The 20,806-nt window shown below is 38.6% G+C and overlaps 2 protein-coding genes across 2 annotated transcripts in view; both read right to left on the bottom strand.

The window, feature by feature from the left end:
* The window catches only part of iars1 (isoleucyl-tRNA synthetase 1), a 60,549-nt gene that overhangs the window by 38,834 nt on the left and 909 nt on the right, over window positions 1-20,806 (bottom strand). Inside the window, exons 2-11 of the mRNA XM_085456878.1 lie at window positions 20,384-20,507; window positions 18,525-18,681; window positions 18,305-18,424; window positions 17,973-18,055; window positions 13,639-13,756; window positions 13,354-13,501; window positions 7,175-7,262; window positions 5,525-5,585; window positions 5,229-5,324; window positions 3,578-3,700 (exon numbers count right to left, since the gene is read on the bottom strand). Coding sequence (XP_085313004.1) covers window positions 3,578-3,700; window positions 5,229-5,324; window positions 5,525-5,585; window positions 7,175-7,262; window positions 13,354-13,501; window positions 13,639-13,756; window positions 17,973-18,055; window positions 18,305-18,424; window positions 18,525-18,681; window positions 20,384-20,507 — 1,118 coding nt within the window. The remainder of the gene's footprint in view (window positions 1-3,577; window positions 3,701-5,228; window positions 5,325-5,524; window positions 5,586-7,174; window positions 7,263-13,353; window positions 13,502-13,638; window positions 13,757-17,972; window positions 18,056-18,304; window positions 18,425-18,524; window positions 18,682-20,383; window positions 20,508-20,806) is intronic.
* vimr1 (vimentin-related 1) lies at window positions 781-3,571 on the bottom strand. Its single transcript, XM_085456879.1, has one exon. The coding sequence runs from the start codon at window positions 2,749-2,751 to the stop codon at window positions 1,618-1,620; it is 1,134 nt and encodes a 377-aa protein (XP_085313005.1). The 5' UTR covers window positions 2,752-3,571; the 3' UTR covers window positions 781-1,617.

The raw sequence follows: 20,806 nt of genomic DNA, 5'->3' as shown, positions 1-20,806 counted from the left end.
ATGTGATTTCTTTGTAATTAATCTGCATCTGATTTAAGGTTCCAAAATGCTCATTTATTTTCTGTTTGTGCATCTTACTTACCCCAGCTACACAACCAAACCCAGTTTGCACAGATGAAAAATAATATAGGGTGAAAGTTTAGATTTGCATAAAAGTTAGTCCCGTTGTGACACCCACAGTATTTACAGTTTATTTACAGGATAATGAAGAATAGAAAATAGCAAAAAAAAATCCAAATTCAGTGGGCTTGACTTGGTCAGATGCTGCATTTTATCACCTTTATAGAGAGATTGCTATAAATGATGAAGGAGGACTGTGAGAACATTATTTCTAAAGAAACACCACATGAGCCAAATCTATTTCTGCATCGTTTGAATTTGTAGTAAATCATAGTAAAAATCTGGGTTTTCTTAAGTGCAAGATAACGGTCCTAACCCGACCCTGCCCTGACACCTCCAAACAAACAAACATTTTATGCTCTGAATAACAAAAATCATGTGAAACCTATCCACTAAAAGAAGAAAAGCAAATTATGCATTAAAAAAAAGACTCAGTCTTCCTATTAGGACTTTGATAAGAACTTGAATGTGGCAAATAATCAGAAACACTCTTTGTAGTGTTTATATTTTTGAATTGCTATGAAAAACAATTTATCCTTTTTTTATGAATGCTATTTTATCAGGGAAAAATTGCGTGAGGGATTAGGTTTGCTATGTATTAAATGGGCATTTGTTTGTCTACTCAATTTATTATTTGTAGGAAAAGACAAATTAGGAAATGACAACATGTTAAAGAACATTCATTACTAATATTTTGTATGCACACACTTAAATCTTTATTAAATTGGTCAACATTAGTGTGAATGGTCAACAGTTTTGTCAAAACATTCAGAATTAACTGGAGTTGCTGTAAAGATCAGTCACAATACTACGATTATATATTGCTTTGCTTGAGTTGAGTGTTTCATTTAGAAGACAGACGGGTCCAAAACCTTCATAAAGAGAGACAATGATGGCAAAAAGTGACAAACTGTAGCAAAGGGAAGTGATAACAGAGAAGGTACAACAGTCTTTTCTGGGAAAAGACAGAAGATAAATTTAGCAGGGGTACTGCATAAGCATGAGCAAAGGAAAGCAACGAGGAGAAATGAGGACTCCAAAAAAAAAAACCCCCAAACATTCAAGAGTTATAGGAAGGCAATGAATAGGAATGAAGATCATTTTGAGAATACATAAGGAGAATATGATCACAGACAAATAAGGAGTAGGAAAGGGCTGGGTCTTATATCTCAATAAACTGTTAGGGGAAATCCAAAACTACACAAGCATACATATAAGATTACAAGAATAGATCAAAACTCTTCCTTATATGATGCAGGCAGAGTTCATGTCAAAAAATATGTACCCAAAATTTATAACACCTGATTAGTGGAGTCATGTCTAGGCAAAGTGTCAGGAGAGGTGTTGGCATCTGTGCTCAGAAAAACACATTTTTAAAAAGCCCGCAGAAAGAATAAGGGTAAGAAATAGAGTGAACTGATCTTGAAACTCCATGATACTCTGCGGATCCTCTTTGTGACCATTCTTTAAACTCGCCGCTGATCCTCTCCCATGTAATTAGACATCTTTGGGAATTCCCAACCTCTCCTCTTCTCCTTCCAGCAGCTTCCTGTAGGTTGCAATCTCTGCATCCAGCTTGAGCTTAATGTGCAGCAGTTCCTGGTAGTCTTGGAGATACTTGGTCATCTCCAGTTTGGTATCACAGAGCTGAGACTCCAACTGAGCGATGACGCTGTCTAGGTTCCCCACCTTATCCATGTGGGAGATCTCCATGTCCTCCAGCTGCTGCTCCAGGGCGGCATTGCGAGCCCTCAGACCATCAATCTGATTCTGAAGATCTGTCACCTGGTTGTGGAAGGTGGTGATCTCCTCTTTCATGGTTTTCATGTGTTCTTCATGTTTGCCAGCATGGTCCTTGAGATTGTCAAACTTGGTCTTGTACCACTTCTCTGCTTCTTGGACATTGCGAGCAGCAACAGCTTCTATCTCTGCACGCATGTTACGCAAATAAGCAGCCAGATCAGGGCGATCGCCATCCATCTCAGCACTAATTTTTGAGTCCTCAATCTGCTTCATGAGGTCAGCCACTTCTTCATCATGCAGCTTCTTGAGAAACTCTATTTCGGCCACCAGTTGTTCTATGCGCTTCTCCAGCTCAGCCTTCTGCAGCGTGGCATTGTCAACATCTTGACGAAACTCCTTCAGAATCATTTCTGCTTCTTCTTTAAGTGCCAGCTCCTCCTCCAGCTTAAGTCTCCAAACTTCTACTTCTTCTTCGATGTAGCCACGTTCAATATCAGCTGCTCCCTTCTCATTAGTCAGGACCTCAATTAGCTCTCGCACCTCTTTAAATTTGAGCTCGTATTCTTCTCCGATGCCCGTGGGGCCTCCCTTATAGCGGCTCTGCAGGGCAGTTAGCTCAGCTTGAAGAGAAGCATTTCTCTGTTCGAGTGCCTGAACTTTCTGAATGTATCCTGCGAACTTGACATTGAGTTCCTGCATTTCCTCTTTCTCATTGGCATGGTGCTGATGTATCTCTGTGCCCACCTCGATGGCAGTTCCATGATAACCCGAGCGTCCCCGGCTGTCATAAGAAGCTCCACGGCACCGGGAAGGTGACGGACTTTGAACTCTCGCTCTGCTGGCACTGCTAACTTGCAGACTTTTCTGGCTGTAAGATGCAGCTCTCATGTTGTGTAAGATACCGGCTTTGTTTTTCAATTTACAGAAGAGTGGCTGCTCTTTTGGCTTCTTGTGTAGCAAATATTGCGACTGACAGTCCCCTAGACTGTCTCTGAGTTTTTATGCAGCAATAAAGAATGTCTCAGACACCCTTGAAACTCACGCTACACTTTAACACATTTCAAAAGTGGATTATGACTGACTTTCGGAGAACTGTGGCTGCACACTCTTTATTAGCTAACGCTGTATTGTTAGTGGCCAGGCAGGTCACTCCCTGGCCTTTGCACCAGGATGTGAAATAGTGATGAGATCATATATGAATGCTCTTTTTAACTCATTATTCTCTTAGGACTCTAGTTGGGTGTGACAGACTTGAAGAGGCTATCCAGTGCGCTGGTAAATGACAATGTGCTTTGGCAGCAAGTTTTTCCAGAAGACTGCTCTGACACAGATTCCCTCAACTTCACATTTAGACAGTTTGAGTTAAGAATTAGTTAAAGGTAAAACATTTTATTGCAAATATAGCTAAAGAGAATATATCTAAAGCATATTTCTAAAGAGGACTAACAACAGAAATTTGGCACATATCGTGAAATCTTTTAGAAAGAGAAAGTCTATTAAGAAAAGACGCATTTCCAAGATACAAATGGAGGAAATCGAGAACAGTTGAGGAGTGTGAACTGATAAGGCAGAAAATGAAACACTGAATTAATCCAGCTATCAATAATGTTTAAATATTTATCATGTGTATCATATCAGCGGCTCCTATTGTGGGTAGAATACATGCAATGTTTGCTAACCTAATCTGCATGTAAATGCATGAAGTGTCACTCACTTTGACATACTGTCCCACAAAGTCAGTGACCTCTGAAGTGAAGCAGCCCGAGGCGTCCACAGGGCAGATAGGAGCCTGGTCCTTCTGGATGATGTTGTATTCAGTGCACACCCTATAATCATCCTACAGAGAGATCATATTACAGTTTAGAGATGGGTTTGTCTGGCATCTTTATTATCAATACAGTCTTCTGTATTAAACCTTTTCACGGCTGTTTTTCTTAGATTTATAGTATACATATTATTTATTATTTTACAAATACAATTTGCACTACCCTCTTGCACAATGTCAACTACAGTTTTACTTTTGTTTTTTTTCACTGTATATATAAACTTTTGCATTGCCTAGTATAAGGCCCTTATGCAGTGCCTGCGGCACTTTTAAGTTAACTCTGTTGTTTATTTATTGTAGACTGTACTGTTTTTGTTATTTATCCTGCTGCTGTAACAAAATAATTTCCCTTGTGGGATCATCTAAAGTATCCATCTATCTATGCTTCCATCCATCCATCTAATCTCTCTCTGTGTGTCACAAATATCCACTTATAACAAAGTCACATGTAATGAAAATGTAAATGAAATAAATTAGAGTACACAATCTTAATGTTGATCATTTCATCTTAAGCTCACTTTACAATTCCATTACTGCATATAGGTGCAACCAAAAGTGAACCCAGTTTCGACAGTGTAAAGATATGTTATGACTCCATATTAAATTCCTTGTTGAGCTGGATACTTTTTTGCAGTGTTGAAACAAGCACTGCTGGTATGTGACAGCTATGCATGAAAGATCTGAGCACTGTCCGGCTGCAGATGTAATTTGTATTCAAACAGCCTGTCAAAACCCAAGACAGATGTGTCACATGGTCATTTCACATCTAGTCATACAATACAATTTGAAGAACATAAATTGACAGTTCTTTCCCTTTTACTGTACAACTTCAGAGCTAATGTGCTTGTTTTTGATATGGTATTATTAACTGAAGAAGATCTTTTTCATTTTTTTTGAAAATCAAAATTATTGTGACAACTAAGTAAATTAAAAAATTTAATGCAGATTTAAATGAGATGCTAACTACAAGGGTGTTGTTAACAGTTCAGAGATTGCTGTACAGAAAGCTAAGACAGTTGGTTGGTATTCCAAGCTGGCTATAGCCACTGGGGCACTTGTCTACCCTTGGCAAGGCCATCTAACCTATTAGCAATGACCCAATACATCTGATAGCACTACTGCATTGGACTCAATACACTGATACCATAGCACTCAAAACAAACACTCCTCGACAACAATATACCTCAACTTGAAATGAATTTGAAAATGTGTGTGCTCATTTCATCTCATCTTAAATGCATACATTTAATTAAAAGAATTTAAATTATCAGGCAAGAAACACAGCATCCTACATCAGATAAAAACACCCAATAAATCCACATAAGATGTTGACGCTCATAAGATAATTGTTTAAAATAGCATCCCAAGAATCTATGAAGTAACTCATCAGTTGAACCTTTAATTTTTCTGCTTTTTATGATTACTACAAACCAAGAGCAACACTTCTTTAACATTTAATTTTACTTTTTGCAGCTCCCCCTTATGTAATGAGCATTGCATGTTGTCACAGTTGCATGATTTTAGAAAAGATCCTACTTACAGCTCCAAAATAAGGTGCCTGGTGGACCACTCCTGTGCCCTCTTCCTCTTTGACATAGTTATCCGTCAAAACCTGGAAAGCTCCTTTCTCTGAACACTGAATTAAAAAAATGACAAGATATTAGATGAAGGGTGAGGACAGGGTGAGTAGTACAGCAACAATACAAACTCATGGATGCATTTAGATGTAAATAGAGGTGTCCCTGTGCTGTGTTAATTAAAGACAGGCATACTGTTTAGTTTCTGAAAAACATTAGACATAACTGTGAAACAACCAGGAAGAAAAACTGTACTAACCTTTGCAAAGTACTGGAAAAGAGGCTTGTATTTTTTCCCTTTCAGTGTCTTACCAGGAAATCTAAAAAGCAAATAAAACACTTGAAACCTTCCTACAATAACTTTAATTCATAATTACTGCAGACACAAACCAGCAGAAACTCTGTACCATCACAGCTTCACAGGACAAAAGACGTTTCCTCATATTGATTCCACTTTTTAAATCCAGACACCAGTTTGTTTTTCCGCACCAAAATCTTTCTAAACAGTGTCCCTCCAACTGTTGAGCTCGCACAAAATAAATGAGAAGAAAGGAGCAGAACAACATGTTGATGGACTTATCTCAGTCACCTTGAGCTAGAACTGTGAGCAGTAGCTTTATGTAATGGTGTTTAAGCCTTAGAAGCAGCGGAGAGTAATTTGAGGACGTTCTTAGCCTTGAATTTCACCTCTCAGACTCACACCAAAAAATTCAGACAAATCATCTTTACGATACAATTTTTATAACTTATCTCACAGTAAAGGACAGACGTTAAATGTTTTTCTTTTTAAAAAGGGAGGTGATTTCACTTGGTAAGGACAGAAATTGCCTCAGGATCTTTGTGAGATCTCCATTTAAGGGCTGCGTTCATATTGGCAGCTGAGACAGTCCTGATGCACCGTTTCTGTAATCATAGTTCAAATAAAGGCGTCTGTGTTTAAGGGTTTTGTCCTTGTGGAAGAAGAAGAGGAAGGACATTTTTTTTGTCTTGTTTACATCACCGGTTCAGTTATCTGATATACAGGATGAGAGGGGATAAATCATGCCTAGAAATTTGCTCCATCAGGTTTCAGTAAATTCTGTAGTCTTTATTCACTCACTTGTTTTCGTCATCTCACTACGCTTTATTTTTTTCTGCTATGTGCTTTCCCTGTGCTCCAGACTCATCCAGTGAGCTGAGAAATTGGAATTGTTCCCCTTTCTGCTGCAAAAAACAACACTTAGCTGGTAAAATACAACCTCTCCTAATCTGGCTGTTATAAATTTTAAAGTCATAACTCAACAAAAAACCTTTGACAAGAAACATTAAATACAAGTTTCTTACTCGTTGAAAAAGGCAGCAGCTGGGTTTCAAGTACAAAATGTTAACATTACATAAATAACTATAATTATATAATAACAACTATATTTCCAAAACAATCATGTATTGTTATCTAGACTTTCACTTCAACTTTTTCCAATTAAATTGAGACTAAAAACAAAAAATAAAAATCTAGAAATGCTTCAGTAACTACATAACACAACGCGGTTTGTTTCTCTTTATTGCTTTTCAGAAGCATTTGTCAGCTGAAACAGCTTTAATTTTGGAAAGCAAATTAAGGCAACTAACGTAAGTCATGACGCCAGCAATCAGGGCACAAATCTAGAAATGCTACTAACAAAAAGAAACAGCAGCTGCTGGCTCGTATTTTGTGTACCCTTTATTCACAGCTCTGGTTGCTAGCTGACTTCTTGTTAATAAAGTAGGACTGTATTGTACAGTATATTCACCTAAGGGAAATTACTTCCCCAGTAGCTCAGCAACAGACCGCTGCACTTTGGTGCCAACAGACTGAAGTGTGCACATTTTTAAAAATTTAATCCTTTGAACTTTTTATCTTTTTCTTCACTTATATAGCCTTTGTACTCACTTGTCAAGGATAGTGTACTCGCTCTCTGACTTAAACAGAGCCCCCAGTCTTGCCTCCATCATGATGTAGGTCTTGTGTGTGGTATTATCTAAGAGACAAAATAGAAAATCACGTTGGTTTTTAGTTTTTTTTTGTAATTTTCTTGCTTTTTTCCCCATCACACCTATAGAGAGCATCAATCCAGATAAATCATTAACCAAAGACTCCTTTTACCAATAAATTTGCTACTGTTAAATGTAGGTGCACTTTAACCACAAACACTTTCAACACTGACAAATTTTTAGTTTGTCTACATCTGAAATGGATCACAAACGGTCATTCATTAAGCAAAGAACCTATAACAGCAAACTTCATATCTTTAGGCGTGCACTGCTGGTCAGCAACAAAGATTTCTGAGGATGTAACTAGTGCATTTTCTTCACGTGTAATAACACTATTAACATAAACATCTTTATTTTTTACTTAACAGTCATTTAGAGCATTGGGGATGTACTCCTATAACTTCGAATTAATACACACATAATAGACAATTACATTTTTTCACACTAGCTTATGGCAACAGACTTTTTACTTTCATTGCTCAGTCCTCTCAATAGTCCAGAACACAGCAGCTAGGTTGCTAACAAATTAGCCGATGGCCACACATCACCTCTGTTCTTGCTTTTTTTCATTAGCATCCAAAAGGAAAAAAGGAAATGCAGAAATGCACTTAAAAAATGTTTTTTAATTACATATAAAGCCCTACACGGCCAGACTCCTGTATGTTTAACGGACCTGTTGAGACCTTATTACAGCGATCTGCCTCACCAGTCACCAGCTCGGGGCCTTTTGACTGTTCCACACTGTGATCGCTTAATCTTAAACCTCTTAATCTTTAATTTTGGCTAAAATTCATAATAAATGTACATAAGTACGTATGTATAAACAGATATAAGAACTTACGCTTGATTGTGTGCAACAGCTAGTTATTTATTTTTTTCCATCATTACTCATTCCCTCCTTTTTTTTGTGATGAAAACGTGGCTGTTTTCAGCTCTTCATCACACCATCTTTGAACATTTAGCAAGTCCAGAGCAGACCCATAAATTAGATAAATAGAACTGGGGAAAAAAATAAATGAATAATAAAAAGATACGACAGTGAACCTGGTCCTCCAGTTGCTCAATCTCAAGTATAAATAGCTAAAAATGAAACCAGGTCCCTGTTGCATTTTCCCCTTTTTCCATATAGTTTTGAAATCTCGCAGTATGTATAATAAAAGGGGAATGACAAGGCAGATTTCTATGATGTGATGCGTGGGGGGTATCCTGGTGATTTTTCAAAGGCTGTCATGTAAATAGCCACAGCAGCATGATTTATCTTTATTGACCTGAATTTCAGGTGATGATAAATAGCAACTCATCCAACATGGCTCAGATCCATTCGTCTCATAGCTGTGCTGTATTCATGTCTGAAGGTCCATTTGTGAATAATAATAGTAACAGTGATGTAACATCTTGTTTCTGATGGGGTCCATTATCATCATCATAATAATAATGATAGCTGTCATACAGCCGTCACTGAGGGGGGAGAACTGAACCTTCTTCTACATACAGCCAAAAACAGATTGTAAGAAACATAAAAAGATGAGTCCCCAGTAACAGCAAAGATGACACTTGTGAAGAGGGCAAAAACCAAATGGCCTGAGACACTGAGACACAAAAAAGAGCGACAAGAGGGCAGCATCAATAAAAGATGTTTCTTCCCCTCAGTCGTGTGACAAATGACTGCACAGTTCAGACCTGCTGACAGCCCCCAACTCAAACAGCGACAAAAGCAGCGAGGGAAACAGGCAGACGTTAAAAGAGACGGACTGAGAAGGAATAAGCACAAGGAAGGACGAAAACAGGTGGATTTGAAAGCAAAGAAAGCGCTAAGAAAAGAGTAGGAAGAACTGGGATGAAGATCGAGTGAGTGAACAAGGAGAGATAAAAAGAGACTGAGCTGATACAAAAAAAAGACCACATTCATTGGTATTCCAAGGCGGTCTCCCATGCAGCACAGGCGGTGCAGTAATGATAACAGACTGTGCTTCAACACTGCCCCCTACAGTATCATCTGCACTACGCCAAAGTAAAAGGAATCTAGGTCATCCTTTTAAAAACCCACCAGTTTCTCTCATAGGGAACCAAAACCTACAGCAGGAGGGTAACAGAAAAACAGTAGCCACCTCTCTTGAGTATCGTTTTTTTATATTTGAACAAGGACAAGGCTTTTTTTGAGTGGCCTGATTTGAGATTCAGCCACATTTTCAGGTTTGAGCTACACAATGTCTCTCGCACACACGCACCCCTACCAGCTAAAGCCAAAAAACACATCTTGATACATTAAAATAGGAAAAAGAAGTGTTAATGCTATAAATAAACAATAGCTGATTTTTTTTCCAGAGGTTATTAATTATACATTTGCATTTCCTGTTAACATGTTGCTGTAAAATGATTTATACAGTGGGGCAAAAAAGTATTTAGTCAGCCACCGATTGTGCAAGTTCTCCCACTTAAAATGATGACAGAGGTCAGTAATTTGCACCAGAGGTACACTTCAACTGTGAGAGACAGAATGTGAAAAAAAAATCCATGAATTCACATGGTAGGATTTGTAAAGAATTTATTCGTAAATCAGGGTGGAAAATAAGTATTTGGTCACCTCAAACAAGGAAAATCTCTGGCTCTCACAGACCTGTAACGTCTTCTGTAAGAAGCTTTTCTGTCCCCCACTCGTTACCTGTATGAGAGCACATGGATGATACAGCAGAGGATTGGGAGAATGTCATGTGGTCAGATGAAACCAAAGTAGAACTTTTTGGTATAAACTCAACTTGTCGTGTTTGGAGGAAGAAGAATACGGAGTTGCATCCCAAGAACACCATACCTACTGTGAAGCATGGGGGTGGAAACATCATGCTATGGGGCTGTTTTTCTGCCAAGGGGACAGGACGACTGATCCGTGTTAAGGACAGAATGAATGGGGCCATGTATCGTGAGATTTTGAGCCAAAACCTCCTTCCATCAGTGAGAACTTTGAAGATGAAACGAGGCTGGGTCTTCCAACATGACAATGATCCAAAACACACCGCCCGGGCAACAAAGGAGTGGCTCCGTAAGAAGCATTTGAAAGTCCTGGAGTGGCCTAGCCAGTCTCCAGACCTCAACCCCATAGAAAATCTGTGGCGGGAGTTGAAAGTCCGTGTTGCTCGGCGACAGCCCCAAAACATCACTGCTCTCGAGAAGATCTGCATGGAGGAATGGGCCAAAATACCAGCTACTGTGTGTGCAAACCTGGTAAAGACCTATAGTAAACGTTTGACCTCTGTTATTGCCAACAAAGGTTATGTTACAAAGTATTGAGTTGTATTTTTGTTATTGACCAAATACTTATTTTCCACCCTGATTTACGAATAAATTCTTTACAAATCCTACCATGTGGATTCATGGATTTTTTTTTCACATTCTGTCTCTCACAGTTGAAGTGTACCTCTGGTGCAAATTACTGACCTCTGTCATCATTTTAGGTGGGGGAACTTGCACAATCGGTGGCTGACTAAATACTTTTTTGCCCCACTGTATATGGCTATATAAATATAATTAATTAACCCTCTAATTATTGCAAAAGTTTTGTATTTTTGCATTTAAAAAAATTGGGAAAAAATGCCTACTTTGTTTCATCAACTAGCTTTCATTGGTGTAGCTCTTTATACAACAGCCATGCAATTAATTAAAATGAATGGACTGAACAAAATAACAGCACCGCAAACTAAATCATGACAAACAAAAACAAACACTTTTTCTGAAACTTCCATTAACCCCTGTGACCTTCAAGAAAGCAGGATTTATTGTAAGAATGTTGAATTAGACTTCTGCATTAGTTTTCATTAAGAAACTGGAAAATGGGTTTGTGTACAGTATTGTTGTTCAGCAGAATAAAAACTGGATTAAGGTTGTTAAAAATGTGTCTTTTAACTAGTAAACAAAACATCTGTAATATATTAAATTGTAGTCTAGCTGTACTCTCTTTTTTTGCAGACTATAGAGAAAGTTTTCTGTTTAAAAGTTATTGCTTAAAATTGCAAAAATACTTTAATGCCTTTACTTTAATGCATGTTGGCCATTAGCACAAACACTCTTATGTAAGATTCTGTTGTTTAAACCTGAAAGGAGCAATTTAGGTGGGTGATTGTATTTTCACTTAAGGATAAATCCTGCATGATCATAACTGATGTTCATGCAAGTTACTGCCTGTGTGTTTTGTTTGAAGATAAAAACAAAGTTCCAGTCACACCAACACATTACGGGTCCATTATTTCCTACGGGTGCAATTTGCAAAGGCAGCACTCCTCTTCAGCTAATTTGTTCTTGTTTGTTCTTTCTGAATTAAAAGAAAACAAACATCTATCAGCTGATACTGTGGTCCAAAACACTAAAGCCACAAGGGAAACAAGATTTTCAGTCAGAAAAGTTTTGCCTCAGGCATCAGCATTTAAGCACTATCATTTAACAAAACTAGTTGTCCTGAGTGGTGCACTGCAAAGGAAGATTAATGGGTTAGAGTGGTATGTCGAGCCTGAAGCTAGAGTTTTCAGCAGCACAAAGGTGGCTGTTATTTGTTTTCTTTATTTAACCTGGCTAGATTACGAAACAACTTCACTAAACACAGCTGGCCTTAGCTGCCTTTAATCACCATGTTCCATGATTCTATCATGGCGATATGATAAGAGTGAGAGAAATTTTCAGCTGAAGGTTACATATGCTGAAATTGCTATGCCGTATACTGCTAATGTCACAAAATGAGACTGTGCAGTTAACAGTTCCATAAACTAAATGTGTCACAGTGCCACTGGAATTTATATGCATTCAGTAGATCAGTGTTTCCCAACCACTGTCCCGCAAGAAATGATCAGGTGTACCGTGGAAGATTATGTGGTTTCACCTGACTGGTACTCTAAGCGACCTGCGTGAGTAATGGGCAGAACAATTACATTCTCTTCCGCTAGAGGGCAGTACAACCTGTTGTTCCAATTAAATAGATTGCCAACTGCCAGTAAACAGAAGAGGACATGCTGCAAGTGAGATAACACTGAGCATAATAGCAATAAATAAATATTTGAAACGAAAAAGTAGTCAATCTGACCTGGGTCCTGGAGAAAATTTCAACCCAGATGAAGGCCCTAGCAAGAGTAGTGGTCAGAAGAAAGCAAAAAAAGGTATACTGGGGACAAACCGCTATGCCTGGTGCATGGAGAAAAATCATCAATATGCTTTTGGTGACATTTTTGTTTGCCGTGTGATTTCTCTAATGTGAAATATGTGCCGTGGCTCCCAAAGGTTGGGAAACACTACAGTAGACGATACAAAAAATGAATACATTTGTTCTTTAGACTCTTAATTCTCCTTAGCCAAGTCTGTTTTAGGCTAAATTGCTGATAAAGCAACTAACGTCTATTGGCATTCATCACAGGGAGAAATCACTCACTCCTCACATAAAACAGAATCATTTTTGAATGCACTTCCACTTATACTCAACTGTATCAATCATTAAGAGCACATATGTCATGTTATCAATAAATGATAATACCAAGTATGCATTAAGTGGTAAAATAAATATACTGATCTACCAATTTACAAGATTAACTATTTTCTGCTGCATTCCTCGTTTACATTTTTACAGTTACAGTGACCTGCTCCTCTTTACTGTAGCATTTAGTAATTGGCTGAGTTAAAAAAGTGTAAAACCACTGATTGTAAGGAACGAGGTGCATAACTGCAATGACTTGAAGAAACAGCAACCCTTGGGGGAGACCGTGGCTCAGGGGGTTGGGAAGCGTATCTGTAACCGGAAGGTCGCCGGTTCGATCCCCGGGCTCTCTGTCCTGGTCGTTGCGTCCTTGGGCAAGACACTTTACCCTACCGCCTACTGGTGTTGGCCAGAGGGGCTGATGGCGCGATATGGCAGCCTCGCTTCTGTCAGTCTGCCCCAGGGCAGCTGTGGCTACAACCGTAGCTTGCCTCCACCAGTGTGTGAATGTGAGAGTGACTGAATAGTGGTATTGTAAAGCGCTTTGGGTGCCTTGAAAAGCGCCATATAAATCCAATCCATTATTATTATTGTTGTAGCACAAGATGTGTGCTATGTTCTTTGCTCACCTTTGACCTTGACATAAAGTAATTCTGGGTTCACACACAGGGCCAGGTTGCTCGGCAGTGTCCATGGTGTGGTTGTCCAGGCAATCAAAGCAACATCCTCATTCTCAACCAGTGGGAAGTTGACAATCACCGAGGGGTCCTGAACATCCTGGAGACAAGCATTAAGCATAGAAACAAGGTCAACTTTGTTTTAAGAAGTACAGTACCTGCACTTACAATAGAGGCAACAATAGCCGTGTTACATTACACCAGCAAATATGTAAAGAGGTAATGTTCTGTGCCAACCTTGTAGTTCTGATTGGCCTCAAAGTTGGACAAGGGGGTGTTGCAGGCAGTGGAGAAAGGCATAACTTTGACACCTCGGTACACCAGACCCTTGTCATACAGCTGTTTAAAAACCCACCTGAGAGAAAGAAAACAAACATTTTAAAATAAAGAAGAAAACATCAACTCCACAAAATGCAACAAGTTTCAAAGATTCTGTGTCTAGTAAGTTAAATTGCAACAGTTTCACACATGAATACATAAAATTGTTAGCTTTATCTCTCTGGTAACAGTTAAAAATCGTTCAGACTGATTTCCCACATAGCATTCATCAAATATGACAGAGCATTTATGAAAAGAGTCAGGTCATGGGCCAGTGGTGAGAAGAAATGAGAGAAGGTTAAGTTAAAGACCATTTTATATTCTCCCACAGGCTGTATTACTGACGAATTTCAAAACTTATTTTCCTGCTAAAGCCTTTAATTAATAACCAATATGAGTGCAAAGGGATGCTCATCCTCACTTCTCACAGGGAATCCATAGATATATTTTGCATCAAATGCATCATCTATTATCACCAGAGAGTGAATTCTGATGCAAGTATTACAATATATAACAGTGCACAAGCACTGCATACAAAGACATAAAGCTGGGACTTGCACTCTTCTACATTTATCTTAATATGCAATAAACTACGAAAGCTGTGCACAATGTTATGTGAACACAATGTTGTTTTGACTGTTCACAAACCTAAATGTGTAGAACAGAGCATATTTCCTGCCCTCAACATGGCTATTTAAATGTTACAGAGGAAGTCTTGACATTGAGCATCTGAAGGAAGAAAACAACTGACTAACACAAGCTAAACATGTTGCTTTTTTCACTTAATACAAGATATTTTGACTTGAAATAAGTGAAAAGAAATCTGCCAATGAAACAAGTGAAAATTATTTAGTTTTTCTCTAGTTACAAGATTCACTGTCTTGAAACAAGTTCATATAGCTTACTGGAATGTTGCTTTGTAGCTGATTTTGTCTTATTTTAAGTGTAATGAGATATTTTAACTAGAAATAAGACAAATATACTTGTTAAGATTTTGAGTGTACATGCAGAGGGCTCTATATCCATAAATAACTTTCATTTTCAATAGCGTGCAAATCTCTTGAGCCACACCTCATAGTGTTTGCATGCACTTTTGTCTTTAAACACAAAAGCTTAAAAGGTTTTGAATGAATTCTGATAAAACTTTGTAGGGGTGTAGAGTGGGGTAAAGTTACTTGTTAAATTATGTATTGTATCCACCAAGGTATTCAAGGTCAACTCAATAATTTGTTGGTTAAAAATTGACAAAAAGCCTTTTAGTTGTAGTTTCTTACACCTGCAAGTTGTCTGTATTGTCAATGTTATGTTATGTCAAACTTAGAGGAGAACCAATTCTTTCAGATTCTTTGAGAAAGAGCAAATTTTAGATGAAAAATCGTGTATCTCAGCATGCTGTAAAGTGTGTCCTTAAAATTTTATGGAAAACCTGAGAGATGCATCTGTCCCTCTATCTGCTTTTCACTGAAGCTTCATCAGAAATGCTCTCAGTGGAAGGATAGCTGTCAAGAATCTACTCTTAAGGAAGGGAAACATAGAGAAAAGCCTGGGGTATGCCAAATTGCACAAGAACTGGACTGAAAATCAGTGACAGCAGGTCTGACTGAGTGAAGAATCCAAACTGGAGATTTCTCCTCATCAATATGTATGGAGGAGGTCAGGAGACAGATACAACAGTGAGTGTCTACAGTGATTTGTAAGACACGTGGAGGTTCTGCCATGGTTTGGGGTTGCATTTCAGCCAGTGGCATTGAAGAGCTTGTCGAAATTGATTGAACTATGAAGGCTGCAAAGTACTGTCACACCACCATGCAATACCACCAGTAAAGCATGTGATTGGCAACAGCTTCATTTTCATTCATTACAATGATCCCAAACATACTGCCCACGTAGTAAAAGCATAGATGGATAGAAAAAAAATCTGAACATAGAATGGAAAAACAAAATATTTTGAGTGTTCAACTGGAGTAGAAAAGCACTATAATAAGTATCCATTTACCATATCAGACAACATTACTGAATTGGTGTGGGATCACACTGACATAGAACACAACAGGCAATTGTTTAAATTCTACAACATAATGGTCAAGTCTCACTGAATGTATTTTGGGATTTTGCAGAAGCTGGTGCAACCAGATCAGTCTGATTACTTCGGTTGGCTAAAACAAACAACTGCACTGTCACAAAGCATGCAGAGAAAAAGAAACCAAAAACTCAAGAGTACAGCATATACAGTGGGGCAAAAAAGTATTTAGTCAGCCACCGATTGTGCAAGTTCCCCCACTTAAAATGATGACAGAGGTCAGTAATTTGCACCAGATGTACACTTCAACTGTGAGAGACAGAATGTGAAAAAAAAAATCCATGAATCCACATGGTAGGATTTGTAAAGAATTTATTCGTAAATTAGGGTGGAAAATAAGTATTTGGTCACCTCAAACAAGGAAAATCTCTGGCTCTCTCAGACCTGTAACGTCTTCTGTAAGAAGCTTTTCTGTCCCCCACTCGTTACCTGTATGAATGGCACCTGTTTGGACTCATCATCTGTATAAAAGACACCTGTCCACAGCCTCAAACAGTCAGACTCCAAACTCCGCCATGGCCAAGACCAAAGAGCTTTCGAAGGACACCAGGAAAAGTATTGTAGACCTGCACCAGGCTGGGAAGAGTGAATCTACAATAGGCAAGTAGCTTGGTGTGAAAAAATCAACTGTGGGAGCAATCATCAGAAAATGGAAGACATACAAGACCACTGATAATCTCCCTCGATCTGGGGCTCCACGCAAGATCTCATCCCGTGGGGTCAAAATGATCATGAGAACGGTGAGCAAAGATCCCAGAACCACACGGGGGGACCTGGTGAATGACCTGCAGAGAGCTGGGACCAAAGTAACAAAGGTCACCATCAGTAACACACTACAACGGCAGGGAATCAAATCCCGCAGTGCCAGACGTGTTCCGCTGCTGAAGCCAGTGCATGTCCAGGCCCGTCTGAAGTTTGCCAGAGAGCACATGGATGATACAGCAGAGGATTGGGAGAATGTCATGTGGTCAGATGAAACCAAAGTAGAACTTTTTGGTATAAACTCAACTCGTCGTGTTTGGAGGACGAAGAATACTGAGTTGCATCCCAAGAACACCATACCTACTGTGAAGCATGGGGGTGGAAACATCATGCTACGGGGCTGTTTTTCTGCCAAGGGGACAGGACGACTGATCCGTGTTAAGGACAGAATGAATGGGGCCATGTATCGTGAGATTTTGAGCCAAAACCTCCTTCCATCAGTGAGAACTTTGAAGATGAAACGAGGCTGGGTCTTCCAACATGACAATGATCCAAAACACACCGCCCGGGCAACAAAGGAGTGGCTCCGTAAGAAGCATTTGAAAGTCCTGGAGTGGCCTAGCCAGTCTCCAGACCTCAACCCCATAGAAAATCTGTGGCGGGAGTTGAAAGTCCGTGTTGCTCGGCGACAGCCCCAAAACATCACTGCTCTCGAGAAGATCTGCATGGAGGAATGGGCCAAAATACCAGCTACTGTGTGTGCAAACCTGGTAAAGACCTATAGTAAACGTTTGACCTCTGTTATTGCCAACAAAGGTTATGTTACAAAGTATTGAGTTGTATTTTTGTTATTGACCAAATACTTATTTTCCACCCTGATTTACGAATAAATTCTTTACAAATCCTACCATGTGGATTCATGGATTTTTCTTTCACATTCTGTCTCTCACAGTTGAAGTGTACCTCTGGTGCAAATTACTGACCTCTGTCATCATTTTAAGTGGGGGAACTTGCACAATCGGTGGCTGACTAAATACTTTTTTGCCCCACTGTATTTGCAACTTAATGCCCGAATAGTCAGGACCTAACATGAAGTAATGGTTTGTGTGTCTGACACACATCATGCGTGTTGGTCTTATTTAATGACAAAGCACCCCCTCTCAGGATAAATCCTGCGTTCTGCCTGAGCTGTCAGATTTAGCCAGATAACAGCTACCCAAAACCTCAGAGACCCTACTTAGTCCCCATGAATATACAGATTCTCTTTCAGGTGCATTTCATTGATTTGCACTGCTCTTGGTAGATTCTGCTGCTCATTGTTGAAATAAACTGGCTGCATTTGTGTTCAGAAATTTGCACATTGCCAATCCAAAAGCACCCTTCCATAGCCCCACACCATGTTTTTGCAATTGCTGCAGTCAAAACAAGTCTTTATAAAAACGTGCATTTTTTCCCCTTTTTACATACATACCAGACAGTCTCCATGAACCATGGGTAAAGGGTCTTGTAGTCATTTTGGAAGTCAATCCATCGTCCCATTCGCTTTACTGAAGCCTAGATACAATTACAAACGCACGTGAAAATGAAAAGAACAAATTACCATGGTAAATATATGCAGGGCGATTTGTTATAGATTTTTATGATATGAATTTAGAGGTAACACATATTTACAACTACTTTAGAAGGTCACTCGTTATGCAGGCTTACAAATGGCAAGGAATTCACCACAACATTCAACATGAACCTAGCCCAACTATTTAGTGTAAACTGTGTTTTGCTCTTAGTCAGATACACTGGACTCACCTCCCACTCGTTGGAGTATCTCATTACAATGCTTCGGCATTGCTTGTTGTACTCAGCAATGCCCATTTTGGCCACATCTTCTGGTCCTTTGATCCCCAAAGTCTTATCAATCTCATACTCCTACATAAAACACACAGGATTTGACAAATACTAAATATTAACAGACCACATTGTAACATTGAATTGAAACATTAAAAAGACAGCTATGGCAAATTCTTACCACAGGTAGGCCATGACAGTCCCATCCAAAGCGCCGGTCCACATAGAAGCCACTCTGGTGGTAAAAGCGAGTAACAATGTCCTTGATGGTACCAGCTAAGATGTGACCATAGTGGGGTAGACCAGTAGCAAAGGGAGGTCCATCGTAGAAGGTGTACCTGGTTTGAGAGATAGGTAGCAAATGCAAATCTTGAATACTTCTATGTGGAACAGCATTTTTGTTAACTGGTAAAACAAACTCGCAACATGCTATACATTTATTTATACAGCACACAGCAAATAAATCTATCAATACTTAAAAGAAAAACAAATCATTTAAGACCAATAAAAATAATCAAATGAAAAGGCACAAAGTTTTAATATTTAGAGAATAATAAATCATAAAATAATAAGAGAGACACATTAGGGAGAATGACACTGTAAGTCAGAATCTGAGAAAGCTATTAAAAAGAGGTATGATTTCAGCTGGTATTTAAATACTATTAGTAGGTAGATGACCCAATTCCAGAGTTTTGGACTTGGGCTGTATGAGACAATCTCCGGTCAGGAATATGAGACAATAAGGAATTTGCAATTACTAAAATCTGCTTATCGCTGGAGTGAGCAATGTGGGACACAGGATATCTGAGTGAGATATCTAAGTGAACGACATGGGTCATAACCTGGATCATTTTCTTACAATCACTTATATATGAGTAATAATATTTTCACAAAAAGCCAGTGTAACGATTTAAAAACAGGCAAAATATGATCATCCTTCCAGGTACCAGTCAGGAGTCTAGGAGCTGCACTTTGACACACCAGTAATAACAACTGTGATATTAGTGTTTTTACTCAATTCAATATATAATGAATTACAGTAATCCAGTCTCCATGTAATTAAAGCATAAATAACCTTCTCACAGTTGCTGATGAAAATAAATGTTTTAACTTTAGTTAAGAGTGTAGATTGAGAAAAGCTTCCTGATTTGATCTGCAAGTCAAATTTAAAGAATGAATATGAAAATAACACAGATATGATCCTAAGCTATGAAAGAATAATGGAAAGTGTAACACTTTACTTTCACTTTGACTTTCATTACACTTTTTTTGAGAGCCAAGTTTTAACCTGAGGTAAACAACAGGTTATTTTCTTAATCACTTATCCAGTCAAGGTCAACGAGGGGCTGGAGCTGACTCCAAAAACAAACAAACAAACAAAAAAAACAAACAAACATACAGATACAAGAAGAATATGCAAATTTCTAACAGAAAAGGCCCAGCTGATAATCAGGTTTGAATCTAGAACATCATAGCTGTGACGCAATGATAACACAGTATTTGTGCTTTCTGATATTATACTACCATACACCATACACACTTTTCATAGCTACCTTGTTTTTTCCAATGGACCTCACATGACTCAGACACTGGTAAGAAATAAAACTGGACAATCAGGAAATACAACTATTTTCTCTGGCTATTACCAGCTGCCAGAACCCTTAAAACCAATCCTTATAAAACACCCAGCATTAAAGCGATACAACAAAATTATGTCTGCTCAAATACAGATTGTTAGCAGCTATAAGTCATATATTGACTATACTATGACTATTACATTTAAAAGAACTGTTCGTAAGTGTTTTACAATAAGTTATAATAAATGGTGGATTTTTAGACGTTTATACTGGAGATTGTCCGAACCAACACATTCCAAGCAAAAAGCTAACTTAATCTAAACACACTTCAACCAAATTTCAGTATTATCTTAGGTTATTCACAGCTTGTGTGTAAATATGTTTTGTTCGTTAGGAAATGGGAGCACCTAGAGAAAACCCATACAGATACAAGAAGAACATGGAAATTTGCAACTGGACTTACCTGGGTCTGTTCTTGGACTGTTTGAGGCATTCCTGGAAGCAGTCCTTTTCATTCCAAAAGTTTATAATCTTCTCCTCTTCAGAGGGAAAGTTAATGTTTTCAGGAACCCGCTCCACCATTGCATCTGTGAGGACAAACAAAACTCAAATGTTACACTCACAGAACAGGAATTATAGTTTGTACTTCCTGCCAAGATCATCACATGCACAATTTTTTTTAATGCATTAACAAACTAGAACTATAAAGGATCACCTATTAAAATATCCCTAGTTATGCCTATTTTATAAAAGTGAATAATTAAATCTCACTTTCAAGGTAAAAACTTTTAGACTCCACTACGCAAAAGTTTCTGATCAAATAACTAAACAGAGCCAACGCCTAACGAAACTACCTGTAAGCATATTTTCTAAATGAATGCCTTTC

Source organism: Copadichromis virginalis, linkage group LG5 (assembly GCF_057382275.1).
Source record: "Copadichromis virginalis isolate Kocher_CV1m ecotype Utaka linkage group LG5, C_Virginalis_male_GT1.1, whole genome shotgun sequence".
Taxonomy (NCBI): Eukaryota; Metazoa; Chordata; class Actinopteri; order Cichliformes; family Cichlidae; genus Copadichromis; species Copadichromis virginalis.
This window is presented reverse-complemented; position numbering and strand designations above follow the sequence as displayed.